General features: G+C 38.8%; 1 protein-coding gene across 1 annotated transcript in view; it reads right to left on the bottom strand.

The window, feature by feature from the left end:
• Positions 1 to 20,376, bottom strand: part of lama2 (laminin, alpha 2) — a 226,331-nt gene that overhangs the window by 94,388 nt on the left and 111,567 nt on the right. The window contains 4 exon segments of the mRNA XM_085133739.1: positions 4,377 to 4,588; positions 11,081 to 11,167; positions 14,740 to 14,867; positions 18,792 to 18,905. Of these exon segments, the coding sequence (XP_084989865.1) occupies positions 4,377 to 4,588; positions 11,081 to 11,167; positions 14,740 to 14,867; positions 18,792 to 18,905 (541 nt within the window).

Here is a 20,376-nt window from a genome sequence, read left to right as displayed (position 1 = left end):
TGAAGTGGGGGGTGGTTCCCTATTTTTATTTTTTTGCTGGGAGTTTGCAACCCTATTAGTTAGGCTGCTTACTCTTTAAAATACCAGAATAGGGAGGATGGAGTAGGTTTAAGTTTATTAGATTGATCAGTATTGCTGAACTATGAAATATTTTGGGTGCAGTGTATTTTTTATTTTTATTTTTTTACATACAGGTATAACAGAATAGCTTAAGTGTTGTTGTTGTTTTAAACTTGAGTATGAACTTATACAAAATGCAGCAAGATATTAAAAAAAACAGTTTTATTGATTAAAAAAAAACAACACTATATCGGATTCATATCGGTATCGGCAGATATCGGTATCGGACATAAAAAAGTGGTATCGTGCCATCTCTAATTTCTACAAGTCTTTATCTAGATCATTTCCATTGAGTGCACATCCTGTTTTCCACCAAAGCCACATTTCCTTTTCATGGTACAGTGCAGCAAGCACTACTTTAAAGGGACTTCTACTGAGCACATGAAGTGGTGTCATCCGGGGTTAAGCTGTTTGACTGATTCAAAGAAAAGAAAAGTGTTTCTCATTTCCTTTTCATATCTAGAGCTCAAGATGGGAGTCTAACTGGAGAAATTCAAGCCACAAACCCCTTGAAAGAAATCATTTGCAGGTACAGTAGTCTCCACAGGCAATCTCCAGAAGTCAAGTAAGCATAAGGCAGGGAAGTCTGAATCTTATACATGGTGGGGCACTATTAATTTACATGTAAAAAAAAAAAACTGGCTAAAACATAGTCAGTCCAGACTTCTTACTTGTTTGAGGATTTTATATTCCTGCAGTATTTCTCTGGTCCCATCAGTCCCTTGAAAAGTGCCTGGGCCTCTGCACTCAATAGTCCGTTAGGAGTGATAAAATTAGAGTTGTGAGTTTTCCCAAAGATCCCTCAAGAGTTTATTGACCAACTGTTAGAAACATCTATGAAACATTCATTAAGTGTCAGATACACAGGAAGCGTAATTACGCCATTGAATTACCACATATTCACTTTGTTCCCATGGACAAATGTGCGATAGAGCAATTGACATATCTTTTCTACAACTTTCAAATGAATTCCCCCCCCCCCCCCCCCCCCCCCCCAATGTGAGAAATGGTCAAATTTATTCCTCAGACAAATTGGTTTGTGGTCAAGTTTGCTTGCAAAATCAAACCATTTTCAATTCTCCAACAGAATTAAAGCGAAACACTATTAAAGGGGGGAGACACAAAAAGGCTGCGGCGAAAATGGCTGAAGATGGGAACTCTGACATCAAAAGAAAAAGTAAAAGATTTTTACAGTCTAATAGTGCGCAAATGGACTCGGCCTGAACTCTCCTGCTCCACTCAATAAAATTCATTAAGACCGGGAGCAGCAGGGAGAGGGAAGCAGTCACAGAGAGAGAGAGAGAGGTAGACTGGCAGAAGAAGAGGGAGCAAGAGAGAGAGCTGTTGTGTTTTAATAATTCTTGGTGGTCTTTTGTCATTCATGCAGGATCAATAACAACTCTCCATCTCCCAGACACAAGCAGCCGATCAGCACTGTGGAAGAGCAATAGATCAGGCTGATTAATCAATAACCATTTAGCTGGGTGGAGAGGGGAAACAACTACAGAACAATGAACTATCAAATACACATTAATACCCTCTGTCAGCCTGTCTGCCTGCTTTTGTGCTGGGCTGACAGTTTTATCTGTCTGTTTATCAGTCCGCCTGTCTATCGCTCACTGAAGTGTCTTTCTGCTGATCTGTCTCCCCTACACCACCCTCCCCACACCCACCTCCACCACTGTCTTCTTTTTTTTCCCTTTTTTTTTAAAAACAGCACCGGTTTTAATGAAGATTTTCACAAACAAGTGCCATCTGTATTCGCTGTCATCTCTTTCTTTCTCTTCCACTCTCACCACCTCATTTTTACAGGTATAGTGTTTATTTTAAATCTTAAACACAGCTGGGAGTCAGTGGGCTGCTCCAACATCACACCTCCCACTAGCACAGCTGCTCGTTGATGCACACACACACACACACACATACAAGCGCGCTCCAGATGGCGTACAATCCACTGAATGTTTCAGAGAAAGGCTTAAAAGTATCATTTAGCTAAAACTGAGTTTCATAAAGAAATTGTGTTCTACAGTGAGACACCTTGCTGAGACCCACAGGCTGCACTGCTGACTTTCTCTATAATGCAGGAAAACCAAATTATATTTTCCATCTTTAAGGCCCTGAGTGTTATTTTTTATTGCAGGTTCTTTAAAATCATTATGATAATAAACTCTTTACTGACAGATGGGTACTGTCAATATGTCACTTTTACCAGGGGTCACGCTGGGGATGCGACGCAGTGGCGTGCAGTGTCTCTTTCTGACACTAGGAGTCACCAAAGTGATCAATTTTGAAATTTTAAAAATGAGGACTGCAAATTTATCATGTTTATACAAACTCTGATTTAGATAAGATTTTGACCTGCCTCTCAAGAGAATGAAAGGATGACAACCTTGTATGGTAAAAATTGAGATTTTTTTGAAACATACAATGAAGTGCCACCTTAGTGGATAGCCAACGTAAACGAGGACCAATGTAACTTTTAGACAAACAACAGCTGCTGTGACAACAAAGCAATAGTTCAGTCTAAAAAAGCAAAAAACAAAAAATCTTTTCAAAGTTTCAAAGTCTGCTCTGTTTTTTATTTGTCTGCACTGTAGCAACTACAAACTATCAAAGCTCATAAAACCTCTGCTGGGTTTGTTTTCCAGCGTTTACTCCAGAGCAGGTAATCTCCAGCACAAGAGGAACCTTCGAGTTATATGAGCGACGCAAGAGTGAGATGAATTCAGATTTCAGTGAGGTCCCATTGCGAAATAAACAGATCTGTATATGATTTAGAACAACATGCGAACAAATTTAGAACTGAGAATATTAAATTTGTGCTGTTTACACCAAAACAGATGAATCAGATTTTACTTGATATCTGGATATATACACCAAGTCAGGGGTCCCTGTGGCTCTGGTAGTGGTCTATGGTCCAAATGTCCACGGACAGGATAATGAAATTCTAAAATTTCCCCTGAAAGTGAATATGAATGTGTGTGAGTAGTGCTTGCAGTGTAAATGCACTCAGACCCGATGCACGTGTGGGTTTTATTTTTCCTCTAGACCAGAGCTTCACAAATGGTGTGCTGGGGTTTACCGGTATGTCTAAGTATGCTATGTTCATACTCTTTATGCACGGAAGGAAATAAAAAACATCTTAAGGCCTTCTGTCAAAGACAACTAGGTCAATTCATGCAGCTGCTGGATGGTGGTAATTACGAGACTGTGTCAGGAACAACCAGGTAACCAAATATCATGTTAGATGCCACAAGAAGAAGTGCCTTCGTCTGACTGTATTCAAAAAAACAACTGATAAAATGTCACCGTGCAGACATTTGTGTGCCTTGGCCACAAAAAGTTTGAAAACTACTGAAATACTACAGCGATATAAACTAACATACCTTCATGGTAAAAAGGAAGAACATTATCCTTCAGTTCTAAGGTTTTAGATATCAAATCAGATCTGATCCTTAGAAGCTCTTAATATTATTTATTTAACAAAAGCTAAGATAAAATGCAGAAGAACTGCCTGATTCCATGGGACTTAAGAGGGTAAGTAGCAGCTGAGTACAGCTAGTCAAATGCATTTGATTAATCGATCATCAGCAAGTGTGACCACTGCTATAAAAGCAGAGGTTTTGGCAGCTTGTTGGTTTGGAGCATTCAAGTGTGTGTTAACACAATGCCAAGGAGAAAAGAAATTATTTTTAAAAACCAACTGTTGCTGCCCATAAATCTGAGAAGGGTTATGAAGCCATTTTCAAGCCATTTGAAATCTATCATTCGAAAGCGAGAAAGATTATTTACAAATGGAAAGATTCAAAATAGTCTTCCTTGGAGTGGATGTACCAGCAAAATTAGCTCTAGATCAGAGAGTGAATGTTTGATGCACAAATGATTAAAATCAAATGAGTAATTTCATTCATGAAACTGTCTGTATTTTATGTCCAAATTTAGAACTGCATCACAAAATAAGTACAAACAAATTATGAAGCTTTGGCCGTGTTAGAAAATGTAAAAATATCTTAAAACCGAATACTACAACTAGTATACACCATCACCACCACCACCACTACTACTACTATTAATAATAATGATACTAATAACAAAATAAACATATCTATAATACTGACGTGAGTCCATCTGTACAACTGCTAAAGCCTGGCTGAAATTGGGCCATGCAACAAGCAAGAGACAAAGCTCAACAGAAGCTTTCATTTTTCCCATGACTGTTGCTTGATTTCTGTTTAAATTCTTGTCGTCTTACTTACGTTGGCAATCTTTTGCTATGATGGCGTCTCCATAATAACCTGCAGCGCAGCTGTCACAAGCTTCGCCACCATAACCCTGGCGACACCGCAGACACCGGCCTGTATTTGGATCGCAGCTCCCAGGTATGGAAAGGTCCAGGTTGCCATTGCAATCACAAAGTCTGCAGGATCCCCCTGGTACAGTGGGCTGACCATAGTATCCATTGGAACATCTGAGAATCAGTGGAGATACCAAGAGATGGATAAATCAGTTTCACATCATCTTTAACTGATCAACTTCCTGGGGGAGATGTAATAATAAGAGAATAAGGTGAAATATTTTGTACAATGCAGATAGAAGACATGCCAGTGAACCCACAAATATTTTTCTGCATCAAGGTTTTTGCAGATTTTTACTTGTAATCTGTCAAGTTTCTGACTCCTAGAGGTAGCATTAAAAAGCACCCCTGAGGACGACTGGGCTGAAACTGACTGTAAAAACCGTCACATTTTCTACATACCTACTCTTATACCAGCAGCAGAAGTTGTCTAACTATAAAATTCGACATACAGGAGCTTTTAAAATGCCTCAACCCTGATCAACATCCAAGCTTTACCCTTTCGAGCTGCACCAACAAGATGCCATCCTGTTATTCTCCCTCTCTCTGTTACTGAAGGAGCAGGTATTGCACTAATATCTTGAAAATACAGTTTTGCTCTGCTTTTATATCCCAAATAACACTTGAAAAATATGTTTTTCCCCCTCAGCTTTCAAGTTTGAAAGAAAATACACAGTGGGTCACCTTGTCTTCTATCTTTCTTTCGCATCTAACAACTACTGCGCATGAGTCAGCAGGTAAAAGCAGGTAAATGTAAGTATTGTTTAGTTCAGCTTCTAGCACCAGTATTATAAAACACTTCGAATACAAAATTTCTAATTAAAGTGCCAAACTATCACAGAAGCCAAAATCCAGTCTCTATCTACACAAGAACTAAAAATCATCAGCAACGGTCCACAGGAAATATGAGCACTGTTATATAATTTGTTTGACCAGTTAAACTGCTTAGATACCAGTCCAGCAGAATTATTCATATACGTACACTCCCATTACATAAATATGAACACCCAAAGAGCTACAGGGCAAACCCACAGAAATGAAAGGGCATAGAAATTAAAGTTTATAAAAGTAAACCCTTGAAGACTTTTTTTTTTTTAAATGGAGATTTAATGGCTTCGGGCAGTGAACTTCAGGATGTTTACTGCAGGCTGCCCAGCTATTACTCAAATAAAAGCATTGCTGTCTGAACTACATTTAGAAACTGGAAACAAAATCTGACTACAAACCCCCCCCCCCCCCCCCCCCCCCCCGCAATGTTCATTTCAAATGTATTTGTAACGTTAAAAACCAAAATCATAAAAAACTGAAACAAAAATGTCCGGTGCTTAACCTATTTTTTTCAGATCACCAGCCAAAGTAAGGTCTATGCCACAGCTGTCCTAAATTAACAATAAATCATTTTTTATGCTTCTGTATTGGTGAATCCACCAGGGTGCGCTCTTTAAAGTCTTTAATCAAAATGATATATTAAATCCTAATTATTGTTATCCGTGAATTTTCAAATTTGATATTTTACCAAAAGAAGCGGGGAAAGAATTAAAGCACTTTATTTTTTGATTAAGATGCTAAATTATAGTTTTTAACTTGCATTGTGGAAACGTTATTCTTGATTAATTTTTCAAATTTGTGCTCAAATTTTGGTATAAAAACATCAGTTCAGTTCAGCTAATGTTTAGTTTGTGTTTTCTTGTTTTTATGACAGGTGGTCTTAAAAACCAAGTGATGTTTTTGTGCTGGATTCTTTATGTTTAGCAAAAATTAAGCATCATTCATGGATATGAAAATTCCAAAGGGTCGTTAGGATCCTTGATCAAGAACAAGTAAATGTGTTAACTGTCAAACCAGTTCAGGATTTCAATATTTTGCTTTTTCAATAACTTCATTTTATTAATAAAAAGGAAGATGGCCAAAGCCTGGGAAATATATTAACCTGAGAAAGCGGCGCTGTCACACGAGCCGCTGAAACCAAATAAGGCCAAAGCTGAGCTCAGGCTCTACAGGCTGAAAAGGGAATTGAGATGAAAGAGGAGAGGAAGAGGGACAGAGAAAAGTAAAAGGGAGGAGGGAGAGCGATCAGATGAGAGAAGAGAGGGAGATGGAGAGAGGGGAAAGGTCTTCACATTGAAAAGAGAATTGAATTTAGAGAGGGGGTGTGGGTGGGGGTGGGGGGTAGGAAAGGACAGAGTGAGGGAAAGAGTCAAGAGCAGCCAGCCATTATTACCACTGACCCTCCTTGGTACTCAATAGAACTGGTTTATTAGCTTTCCTTCCCACTCCGAGTGTGTGTGTATGTGCACATGTATGTTTCTGAAGCATGTCTGCACATCTTCCCAGTTTTACTGGCAGCATTTTTATTTCTTGAGTTGAGATGAGCTGTTTGTATTTAGTCTTATATGCGAGATGAATTCAGATGTTAGGGCTTCTATTCTAGTCATGCATACGCGTAGTTACTTGGGCCTCAAGAGGAAGTGAAGGTATTTATAGTGGCTAGTCTAGCGTGCTTGAAGTTGATATTTTTGGAGGGGTTAAACACCTGGTCAAAATCATCAGAGTGTGGAGGAAATGTATGGCGAGCATAACTTGTAAAGAGAGATAGAGAAGGGCAGACGGGCTTGGATCGTAACAGTCGCGTTGTATTCTCAGAGTGATGAATGGAGAGTCGACAACAGGGGAATAAATGCTCAGTTTCTTCTTAATATAATCATTAATTGTGTTCGTCTCCACTGACAATAAAACTGTTAAAGGCTTTTTTAATCATTCCATCACAGGCTAAAACAGAACAACACTAAAACAATGCTCAAATTCACACCATCAACCAGTTTAGACTAATTTCCTCATAAAGAACAATCTAAAATCCTGAATCCTGAATTAACAATTAGCTATATGAAAAACTATAGTGCTTTAAAAGCACCTGGAAATCATTTTTGGATTCAGCTTTTTACTATAACGTTCAATGAAGTACAAAGTAAGCCATAAAACGTTGTCAGAGTACTTTTTGTAGTTCACAAAAAGCTTCTGATTAAGCGCATTTCTTTGTGGTGTCATTCCCGGGTTGAAGAGGGCTGTTTCACGTTTGATGATAATTGCGATGGTGCTGCTGCTAACAGGCCACTGTCAATCAAATCCAATATACAGTAATTGTCTGAACTTTGCACTGAAAAGTTTCATTAAAACCAAAGCACCAATTAATCTGCTGCTATCTAGTAATGCTGAACTAATGCTCTGCCAACACTCATTTTAATACTACTAGCAACAATGCCACGTGAACTGACTATTCCAATCATATATACTCATTTAGTCACCTGCAGTAGTGTGAGGAGTAGCTGAGACAAACTTCATAAACTGGCATAGAGACAAGGTATTTAAATACTATAGTTTGCGTCAATTAAGTAACAGATACTTAATTCCTGGAGTCTTCATTTCTATTTTTGAATGTTACTTTGGAGCCTCCAGCAGCCTCCGTGTTACAGTTTCTACTTTTACTCACACGTACATCGAGGCTTGACATATGATTACATTTGCACATCTCTTAACATTAACATCAATAAGTAGTATTACGACAACATTAACAATAACCCTCACTTTAATCCCTCTGCATTCTAAATGAGAGGGTGATCGATTAAAGTACATTATATCCATCATATCAGCAGCTAGCTGGCAGCAAGCACCTAACATGACAAATGAAAGACCTTATCTGCAAGACCATTAACATACTGGCACACCCTAAATAGCACGCCGTGACTCAAAGTGTTTTAACCCACATTTGTTAAGCAGCTGCAATAAAGAGCTTTCAGCTATATTCTAAATGACTGTTTATGGACAGGAAATTGAAAAGCAGAATCACTTAGCAGTGAGTGGATAGTCTATTAGCATGGGCGGAATAGACCAGCTTATTTTGTTAAAGCCCATAATACAGACAAATTGGCGCATTACAATTAATTACCACAAACAACAACAAAAGCACTGTAGATAATGAAGTGTAATGGCAGGTAGTGCATAGCAGGTATCAATTAGACTAATAGAACAAGAAACACCAACTGCTGATTACCTACTTAATGCTGTCATTAGTAATAAAATATTTCCAATTACATCAGCTCCTGTGCGTTATGAGACTGTGCAGTATGAGATCAAAACAACACATGCATGTGGATAGGAGAATGTATGCACAGATGCCTTCTGTATATTCAGCTGCAGATCCATAAATTTACCAGCACACAGGCACAAAAGATAAACATGTACAGGCACACACAGACTCCCCAAAATTAAACACCATCTTCTAAATTCATTAAAAGCAGCAACAAGGAATGTTTACTATATTATAAGCTTTTTCCTACTTTAGGATTAATTAAAAACACAGACTGCACCATGTGGTCACTCATTAATACAGAAGTAGATTGGAAAGGTGGAGGAGTCAAATTGTATTGGTTGGGCCACGTTCCAGCACGAGGCCATATTGCACAGTGGCTGGAAAGCAATGTGGTGCAGATGCTACTCTATGACAGACAGAGCTGGCAATGAGTCAGTTTACTTTCCAGTGGCAAATGAGGTTTATAAAAAGACTCAAAGGCAGACAGAGAGATTCTGATGTGGATTGCATGGCATACATACTATTCAGGACAGCGAACTGAGGCGCCGCATCCTCCGGCAGCAACAAATAGAAAAGCTCGGGTAACTGCAACTGCAGAATTTGTCATCATATTAGCCCAAATGTTTGACACTGAGACTGTTTATAAATAACAGTGTAAATATACCAACCAGTTGTTTTATTAATCTGTTACTCTCATTAAGAAAAACATATGAACATATCCTTGCATATCTGTAAAAGCTGTAAAAGCTGAAAATGTAAACACTAATCTGTGCGGCATTAGACACAGTGGTCGGTTGACTTCAATGGCAAACATCAGAAACTCAGTGGTTTACATTGTGGTTGATACGTTCCCATCAACCGAGCAGCCAAGATTCGACCTTTAAATTTGTTAACTGAATATTTGCTACTGCTACCAAGATCTGCACTCTCATGGCACTCATGGCTTTTGTTTCCAAGGATGGGCCCAACCTTCCAGTGCCATCAGGGCTAGCTGGTTAAGCAGGGGCATTGTTACATTGTTACCCAACCTCTTGGTAAAGAGTCGATAAATGTCGGGTGCCTGAACCTGGTGTTCAGTTCCTCCTACAGCACCAATTTTACTTCTAAAAAGTGACCCATTTGCCTGCTTCCATTGCTTCCAGCAAAACTGCCTCCAAGCCAGTGAACTGGGCTTCTTACCCATTTAAAGTTCGAGAATAAGAGGTTAAGAATGTTTCAGGCCCAAGACCGAATCATTTGCTTTACAAGATAGAACTATGAGATTTGAAGAGCAGTTCAGTAGTACAGTAATTAGCACTGATGCTCACAGCAAGAAGGTCCTACGTTTGAATCAAGCTGCCTACTGTGGACCTTCAGTGTGGTGTTTGCATATTCTCCTAATGCTTGCATGGGTTCTCCCTGGGCACCCATCTCTGGCTTCCTCCCACAGATTAAACACATGCATGGGTAAGGGTAATTGGCAATTCTAAATTTGCCATAGGTTATCTAATAAAAGAAGATGAATGAATGTGGTTGAGAAGTGCAAAGAGAAGTGCACTAGTTTGATTATAGAACATGATTACTACAAACACATTTTGAGCTTTAGACACCAATTTTTAAGAATGTAAGAAATCAGCACATGCCCAAGGCGAACACTTTTTATGATTAATGATGTTCTTTTGCCATGTGACGACAGTGCAAACAACTGAGTTTATTAAAGATTTATAAATTTATACAACAGAAAACAGCTTCTGGGTTGCCAGGCTGTGGTGTAGAAAAAGAAGAAGAAAAAATACTTCCAAAAACTTGTCACTAAAGAAGCTCATAAAAGCGTACAAAAACAAAACATGAATCAGATCAGCACATCAAACATCCGGTAGGCCCGTTCCATCTAGCAAAAAGCAAGAACAAGGCTTTGTATGAAGTTTATTACATGCTTTTTCATATATATTTATATGAAAAACAAACATAAGGAAGAGGACTCTTAATAGCACATTAGAACTTTAGAATTTTAACTATGAGCAGTTTTATTTTAATACAAACCAAATGTACTGTATTTGAGTCAGCCTGGGTGGTGAAATGTCTATATTTACTCAGTGCGTGTCATAACATGACAGTATAGCCTGAAGTTTCAACAAGCCTCACATCCAGAGAGAAATATTTCTCATTAGTTTTGCACTGGTGAGCCCATAGCTAATGGAACAAGAATGTCACTCAGCTAATAAAATAGATGGACAATGAGACAGAGTACTCAAGAAACAGTTAATGAGCAGTAGTTTCTCCGTTTTCATTAAAAAACAAAATTAACAACAGACTATAAGTCTGGTTTACTTTCTGGTACATCTAATAGTGCCACTATTTGGTCATGAAACATACTTTGCTGGTTTGAATGCATTACACTAATAGATGTGTGTTTCTGACAGTGACATTTAATTAAATAATAATGAACTTAGCTGGGCTAAGGTGAAAATTAGGCACATAGTTCAGGCAGAGTTGTGTCAGACCTTTCACCGTTTCTAAGCGCTTTGACTGTGTGTTACCTGTCGCATCGTGGTCCTGTGTAGCCAGGCTGACACTGATCACACAGCAGCTCTCCGTCTTGACTCAAGTGGCAGGTTGGACTGAAGCTACCATGGTTCCCAAGATGAAGTTGTTGCGATTGTTGTTGAAGTTTTTGATGAGTTTGGTAGCGTTGTCCCAGTGTGGCAAAAGGCAGGAAGAAGAAGAGAAGACAGAGGCGAGTTAAGGCCATTGTTTGCCTCCTCATATACACATTCACACCTGTTTCTCTGCTTTCTCTTCCCAGTCCCATTCGCACTTTGAATGACACATTCACTCACACACACATTTTAATTTCCTCTCCGTTTTGCACACACACATGCACGCAATCCTGACTACAAAAACCCTCTTCCACCCTACAAAGTGTAGCCTAACGAACTAAGGGAGAGAGAGAGATAGAGAGAGAGACAGCGAAAAAGTAAAATGATAGTCTCTTTCCCTCTTTCTCTCACCCTCCCACTTCCAAAAACTATAGATAGTTCTGCTGGCTCGGGTTCCAGGCACCAGACTGACTCACTAGCTGACTGACTGGCTCATTAATTGTGTGCTGGCTCACTGAGTTACAAATCACATTTCGTTGGCCAGAGTATGCGGACAACAAAAACTGAAAAACACTTTCTGCATAAAATGTAAATAATTCATAGCTATAATTCAGAGTTGTATAAAGTTGTAAACAGCCAAATTGCAGCTGTGCTCATTTTAATGCTTTATTGCTAAGTGTTTACTGATGTCACAGAGCAAGGAACCTGAGGAAGAAGCTATTTTGCGTCACACGAGTTGCCCCCTGGTGATCATTAAAGTGATGCAGTTTTAAAGTGCCTTTAAGGATTGCGCTTTTGTGTTTCTTATCCGATTTTGCCGCGTGGATCATTAGGTGAAGGAGGCTGCTGCAGTTTAGAAGTGGTATTGCAAGGGCCAGGATGGGAAGGATGTCACTGGTCTGCAAATACATCTAGGAAGGTAGTATCTGCAAAATTAACATTCACACGAATTGCAGGAGACATGAATATTCTCCAGCTGAATAGTGTAGTGAAATGAGAAGATCAGTGTTTTTACTTAACCTGGCAACAGTTATACAGCCAGAAACTGAAAATGAGACTACAGTACGGTTGAAACTAAGGCAGAAGAAAATCAAGGGTAGACATACTGTTATATTTTGCCTGAAGCTGGTACTATAGTATGCTGATATCAGATCAAAGCTTAACACCAAATCCTAAAAATCAGAAATGTGTGAATCACTTTTTAAGACATCACCAGGAATTATTTGGGAAAGGCTCCTGTTAAGGTAGCAAAATCATAAAAAACACATTTTACTAAAATAACATCTTTAAAGCTGATAAACTGATTAATACCAAGATTAAAATACAAATAATAATAAAAATAACAGAAAAAAAGCAGGCCATGTTATACTTTTTGAAAAAATTTGGCACAATTTTAGGTCGTAATGGCGGTGAAAAATGCTTAGTGAAACAGACATATACAGTTTTATCTGCAGATTTTTAAGGCCTGCGTGGATACATAATTGACTATTAACTTCCATTCAACTACAGTGATTTAAATTTATAAAAAAAAACACAAAAAAGACAAAAACATGTCCTTGGCAGTTAGAGAATTAATCCCAGGCATAAATTAAAAAGAACAGCAATCAAAAACAAAACAGTTTTTTTTTTTTATTGATTTGATTCAAATCGCCAGTCTTCTCCCCTGTTGACACTAATCACTTCATCAGATGTTCATAAGAGCTCAGACATTACAGATAAGTGGAACAATCTAACTAGCTATTTTGGTAAACATAAGGGACTGGATGGCTATTTTGAGGGGGTGAAAGGCATGGCTTCTCAAAGCTATTATTATTGCCAGGGTGGTGTGGAGGCCTGAGGTATGAGAGAGTTGTGTCTTACTTTAGCGCTTAGGGTTTTGAATATGTCACGTCATGACTGCATGAGAATTCTCAGCTGCTGCTGCCTGTGTTGTTTGTCCATGCAAGTCCCATAGAGCATCACACCCTGGTCATTTAGAAAATCTGCGGCTCAATAATATAATAATATAAAAACTGTCTGAAGTTGATCATTTCTTACATTTACTAAAAATTAACTGCATAATTTATTTTACAATTTTTTCCTTTATACGATTGGACTTTGTATGAGCGTCTCTCTACACCAATTCCAGTGATACTATTATTCATATATTGCTCTGAGGAAGACCCATTTTGCATTTGCAACTTAACCATGGACCTCAAATTCAGCTTCAGTATCATACCAACCCTCCTTTTATCTCAAGAACCTTCACAGGAGATGACGGCTGGCTCTGTGACTCAGAAACCAAAGAGGTGTTCTCAGTCAAAAAGTCTGAAGTGCATAAGTCTAAAGGTGGCACATCAAATCAGAAGCACGAGTAGGAGCATGCTCATTATTTTTTGACAGGGTTGTGCCCTGTGAATTTGTCCTCCATGATCAGGCTTTCAACAAGCAGTCTACCGACACATTCGGAGGGAGGGCACTCCGCTGAAATAGCCCAAACTATGCCAAAAGTGTGCTAGAGTACAGCATGTTTTTTTGGCCACACCAACACACCTTCACTCACTGCTAGCAGCATTTCCCTTATTCGCCTATATAAAATTCAAGTTGAAATGTTGGCTTTTTGACACACTAGAAGAGTGGACATTGCGTGCACTGCAGAGAGTGCCAGGATACAAAATTGGACTTCCAGGGAGAAACGTAATAATAACACTTGCTGTGAAGTGCATCAGAGATGCATGAGGAGGACACCTTGAAGGAAAGATTATCCAAATTTACACTGGCTGGTAGTTTTGATTTTAATGACTCCACTTTGTGAAAACATCTTTGCAAAAACAAAACCCCCAAAAACTCAAAACAACATAAAATACTATTAAATGATGTCATTTATGTACTATGTGTATGCTTCATGAATAAACCAAATCAGACGTGTGTAAATAAATTCTTATAAACGATGATTTTTTAAACTTTATCAACACGTGTGGTCCCAGAGGGAGTTCAATTTAATAACCGCATGTAACCAAGCAATGTGCCTACCCCTAGACAACATATCAATGTGTATGCTTTTTTAATAGCTGTGGTTTAAAGGTCTTCATGTCTGGTAGTATTTTTGCATCTCTTTGGAAAACTGTTGTGTGGTGTAATCTGAGCATCTGTCATTCAAGTCTGTGATGTAGCCACAGCATGAGTAGCTTTCCATATAAGAGGAATATAATGCTAAAGGGTTTTCAATCCCTTAATGACTTGTGGGAGGTTTGCATTTTCTACTGTGTTAAGGCTCCTAGTAGAAATTATGTTGATTCTAACAGCGACAATGACATTTCCACCCACAGGGATAATGTTTCTCCACTTATATTTATGAGTCTACCTGTGGTGATGATATTTCCATTAATGTCATTACAATTATATTCCCACCGAGAGTGATGAAGTCTCTAGTTGTGGCGATAACCTCTAAAGACCACACACACACACAAAAAAAACATGGTGAGAGTGTCAGGAGGAGACGGGAGATTATTAAGAGAAATAGGGACCGCAGAGTCAGGTGGGTCAACAGTGATAGATTGAGGCATTTGATTAAATTGTGCTGCCCTGACTGCATTAACCCCAGGGTCTTCAGAACCTACTTGTTGCTGGGAATATTGAGCGGGCAGGCACAGGGTTGACAGTCCGCAGGTGACCCATGGGTGGCGTTGCCATAGTAACCTGGCAGGCAGGTGTCACAGTAGGGGCCAACGGTGTTGTGGGAGCAGTCCTGGGGGAGAAAAATGGGTTAAAGTTCATTTGAGTCAGGAGAGCAAGTCAATTTCTCTGAGGATGCAATTTCAAAGAAGAGTTTAAGCAGTTTGTGCAATGATAAAAATACCTCAACAACATTGTGCTATTGTTCTGTTGAGTCATTTAGGAAGGAAAAAACCCCCAAATAAGACCAATTTTTTATTTTCAAGTAACAAGGAATTGTCTTGGAAACAAAGAACCTCTCGAGTATTTGTTTTATTTTTGTTTTTAGCTGTGCACATGTTATACACATCTGCAGATCAACTTTGCATCATTTCCAACAGTCAAAAATGCTAAAGACAGACAGGATTAACAACAAACTGAACCTGTACCATACTGAGTCAAGCCATACATGTGCAGTTAACAGTAAAAGGGGATGATTTAAGTTGAGACTGGGAAGAAAAAGAAACTAGAAAGATGGACGTTAGAACAGATCTGCTATTTTTTAGCACAATAGTTTTTTGTTTCTAAAAGTTAAACGTTAGAAAGATAAAAACTAAACAGTTCACACCTTTGGAGCTTTATGCCATTGTATGGTTTGCATACAAAACTACACCAGAAAATCCTGGCAGCACAAGCAACGCCAGCAGAACCAGATTTTTGTAAAAAAGTGACCTCTGACCTTGACGCACCTATGGTATCAGTTTGAAAAGCCTAGGTGACGTTGGTCGCAGTTTATTGTGCTCACAAGATTTTCTGTAAAGTTGATCTCTGACCTTTACCTTCAGGTCAAGTTCACCGAGATTCAAATTCATCGGAGGATTTTAGTAGATGCATCTGTGATATGAATTTCAAAACCCTACGTCAACTGGTTCTCCAGTTATCACATTCACAAATTTGTCACCCGCCCAGCAGGGTGACAACAATATGAGGTCTAGGTAAATGAGGCAAGTAAGATGAAAACAACTGCAGACACACACATATAGCCGGGTAAATGATGACTAATTGGAAACAGGGATGAGGAATGCCACAGGTGAGACTAATCAGGGCAGAGCATACAATCACAAGGAAAACTAACAAAGACAGGAAATAAAATCAACAATATAAACAGACAAAGAATTCCAAAATAAAACAGGAAATGGTTTAACAGAAACCCAACATCATAACAGTCAACCCAAGAATATTTTACCTGCAATATTGTGAAGGCTGCAAACAATATAGTTAAGGCAGATTTAGTGGCAGTACAAAAAACTCTCTGAAATTAAAAATCGACAGTCCTCGACACCTCACACCTCACCTTCATATATCAAAACACAGCGATGCTTCTTCTGTTGCATCTTTTTAATCTGAATTAAGAAGTTGCTTCCAGAGAGAAACTCAATATTAAAACCTGCACTTATACTGTAAAACCTTCTACATCCATTAGTGCTCTTTTGTAATTGTGGCATCACAACTTATTTAATAAGACTAAATTCTTCAACACTGAGAACGGAAAATAGAAAATCTGAAGATTTCAGTTTAAGAGTTTTTAAACCGTAAAATTATGCTGTATCTATAATAGACAGCTCTTTTATTGGCCAAAATCTTGGTTGTTTTCATATGTCCAGCTGAAGCGCCGGTGGTACTTTTGAGCTAGTCCAGGGGTCTGCAACCTTTTACACCCAAAGAGCCATTTGGACTCGGTTTCCACGCAAAAGAAAACACTGGGAGCCGCAAATACTTTTTGACATCTAAAATGAAGATAACACTGTATATATTGTTTTTTTTACCTTTATGCTTTGTGTGAACAACTAAGGTGTGTTGCTTATGAAATCCATGAAGTGCTACAGAGAAAATTACATTTTATTTATGTAATCAACACATTTTGAACTCTTAAAGAAATATAACAAAAGGAAAGACACCAACCTGAACTAAAATGATCCATGTAGCAAACAAAAACTGTTGTCAGCCAACACCCTTATATCGCCTTTGGGCTGTTGGAGCCTTGACCTGACTTTTAAAAAATAATTGGTAAAAAAGCACTATGCTGCTGAAAAATTAAAAATAGATATTTGCAAAATTCTGCCTAAATATGTATTTTACCAGGTTAATGCGTGCGGCGGGGCGTGGTCTGCAGCGCCGCTGCAGGGGAGGCGGACGCACCTGAGCTACACCCGCAATCATGCCTCGCTGCCTTTACGTCTGCGCTATCTGTGCTGTTGTGTTGGTGGTGGTGTATGTCGGGCTGTGAGGTGAAAAGCTACAGCCGGCTGTATGCGTACAGCAACCGTGTGTGAAAAGTGGTCAATAAAGAGATGCTGAAAAGCGTGTTCATGCAAACATCGTCAGTCTGCCGTGATATGTTTACAATGGGACTTCTGCTCCTGAACCTCTGCGCACAGCGTCTTCTAATCGGGGATGTACGAAGTCAGTTTACGCAGGACTGTAAGCTGTCATCTGTCAGGCGTGAGCGGTGTTTGTCTTTAACATAGTTCACGGTGGAGAATAGCTGCTGACATAATGTGGATCCGAAGATCCATAATTGGCCTACCTGGGGTTGAAAGTCTCGATAAATGCACGGCGTTTCGGCGGGTATACCGGCTTCCGCGAGTGTGCCGCTTATTTAGAGCGATGAAAAAATAATAGAATATAATTTTATTTTTATATTTCAATATCACAATAATCTTCCAATTTAGAAGTACAAGTTAAAAAGAACTAACATAAATAAAATACACTTCAGCTAAATACTAACTTATTTTCCCAAACCACGCTGAGCCGCAGTATAAGGACTAAAGAGCTGCATGCGGCTCTGGAGCCGCAGGTTGCCGACCCCTGAGCTAGTCTGTGCATTTATATGTCACCTTATTCCAAATCATTTTTTTCTCAGCTCAAACGTCCCAAATGGTGAAACACAATGTGACACATACACAGTGTGTTAACCTGTATAACCATGGCATCATTCAGTCATTCAACCCTAGCTGGAAATCAAATTCCTCAGAAAAGAGGTGTGTTTGTGTGCAGATCTCTCTGCCACTCACTGTGTATGAATATGTATACAGAGGTTGTTTATGTGCTGTGAGTGAGTTCACGTCAAATTGTCTTCCTCTGTGTGTGTGTGTGTGTGTGTATGTGTGTGTGTTTGTGTGTGTGTGTGTGTGTGTGTGTCAGAGAAAAAGAAAGCGCCTCCCTGCCTGTCTGTCTGTCTTTTTCTGTGTGTTGGCCTCCCCTTGACACATCCCAGCATCCTCCTCATCTATAATGAAACATAACATGGCAATACAAAACTCATAGATCGCTGTGTATGTGTGTGTTGTGTGTGTATTCTGGTGTGTATGTGCGATGGTAACTGACAGCTTAACCCTAAGGCAATGTGCAGACTGGGATGGGTGCATGTGAGCAGATGCACATAAGAAGGCCGATCTGGAATGTTTAGTCATTTCACACTGCAATTCCTGCCTTCACCACTAGATGGCAAATCTAGGGGGACTTCAACTAATAAGAAAAAAAACTCTTTTGTAAACATAAAAGTTAATTTATGTATTCCATATTAAGTCATGCATTTAGCTTCCGAGTGTCTTTCATTTCAAACCTCTCACACTCAGCTAACTCAACCAATTTTGGAAGATTTTCTGCAATTCCTCAATTAATTGGACACATTTTAAACAAAAACACTGAAAAAATATGAATACATGCAATCCACGGCTTCCAAATAAACAACTTAACTCCCTTAATTACTGATTAAAAAAAGAATGCGGTTAATGAAAGCAATGAGACTTTTCAAAACAAACAAATAAAGAAAATTGAACTCATTACATTTTAATGATAATAAATAGGGTTAGATCTTTGAGTATTAATTTACACATAAACCAAACACATAAAAGCAATAATCTGACCGAAAATAAAATGTAAAAATAAAATAATAAATACAAATGATGAGAAAAAGAAACAGGTAACACAATTCACCCACTACTAAGCTACTTACCAAGCAATGCCCCGTGACTTCATGGCATTGTGTTGTGTGTCCATGGCAGTGACAAGGTTCACACATCCCGTTATACAGATTCCCGTTTACCCTCCGAAAACCAAGCGCACACGCCTGAAACACACAGGATCACAAAGTTAGAAAACACAGAAAGCCAGACGGAGTGTCTTTCTTCAAGCTGCTGTAGCGTAGAGTAATTACATGGTGATCCTCTAATTAGCACCTCAAGTGTGTGTGTGTTTCTGAGTGCAACACTTGGAATATTTTTCGTGTGCGCTTGTGTGTGACTTTCAAAAGCATGATGCTGTCAGCTAAAACAACAGCACATCAGCTGCATTCTGGAACTAAACGGTAATTTCCTGTTATTGTTTACAGTTTTCTTTGAATAAAGCAATTCAAATCTCCATGAGACAAATTTAGGAATCACAATAAAATTTGAATAAAATTATGCTCTGAGATATGTTTGGGTGTTTTAGACTAGTTAAACAGTCCCCAGATAATATAAGCTGATCCATAACATTTCCAACCATCTGTCTGAGGAGCCTGGAAAGAAATGGAAAGGACTTCTTTAGGTTTCGTGGAGATGTTTCATCTCTCATCCAAGAGGATTCTTGAGTTCTAAATAAAGTTCCAGGTATTTAAACCAAGTCTTCACGGGACTTTAAAAAGTCACTTTCTTTCTGAGCTCATTCCAGCTACCATGATCGGGATAACTAAAAGCTACACAGACAAACATCTTTTCACTTTGAGTACAAATCCCATCTGGAATATGTGTGTGGACATAAGGTGTTATCATGAATCAGGACACTTCTTTTTGATGTATTTATAAAAAAGAATGCACTAAAATTCCACCTGAAGTGCAGTCAAGTATTACCAAACATAATATACAGTATATCCAGGAATCAGTGCACTAAATGCCTGTAACACAAAACATTTACTGAAAGAGACTGTTGTTTGTATGTATGGGTGTCTAAGCCTTCAGTTGATGACCTCTGCTTGTGGCTCACAGGGATTATTTGTACATGTGTTAGCATTAGCCACATTTAAAAGTACACATGTGATGTTCTAACATAGAAATACACACCAACATCATTAAGTGACTGCGTACATTTCAGTGCGGGTTTACAATCTTTTGACTAGGTACTTTCTTGCACTGGAAATTTTTCTAATCAATGTTTCTTTGTGTTTGAATGTTTTTTTTGGTTTATTTGTGCTTGTTTGCAGTGCAGTGGTTAGACCTGCCATCTTACAGCTACAGCCTTCACAGCCTTTCTGTGTGGAGTTTGCATGTTCTCCCAGTGGATGCATGGGTTCTCTCCACAGCGCTACAATCCAAAGATATGCAGTTACGCCAAACAAAACTGAACCACATCTTTTCATCAATGCCCTTTCAGTGCAACAAATGTTGCTCCGCTGAGGCAATGCTCACACGTCTTATTCGGTTCTGCATGAACTCAAGACTATAAAATATTTTCCCCACAACTAGAAAAAAAAAACCAACCAAACTGTCATTCATAAGTTAAAATGATCTAAAAAAGTTAGGTCTTAGCAATTCAAACGTCTGAGAAAGCAACGTATTGTTATT

Source organism: Neolamprologus multifasciatus, chromosome 15, assembly GCF_963576455.1.
Source record: "Neolamprologus multifasciatus chromosome 15, fNeoMul1.2, whole genome shotgun sequence".
Lineage (NCBI taxonomy): Eukaryota > Metazoa > Chordata > Actinopteri > Cichliformes > Cichlidae > Neolamprologus > Neolamprologus multifasciatus.
This window is presented reverse-complemented; position numbering and strand designations above follow the sequence as displayed.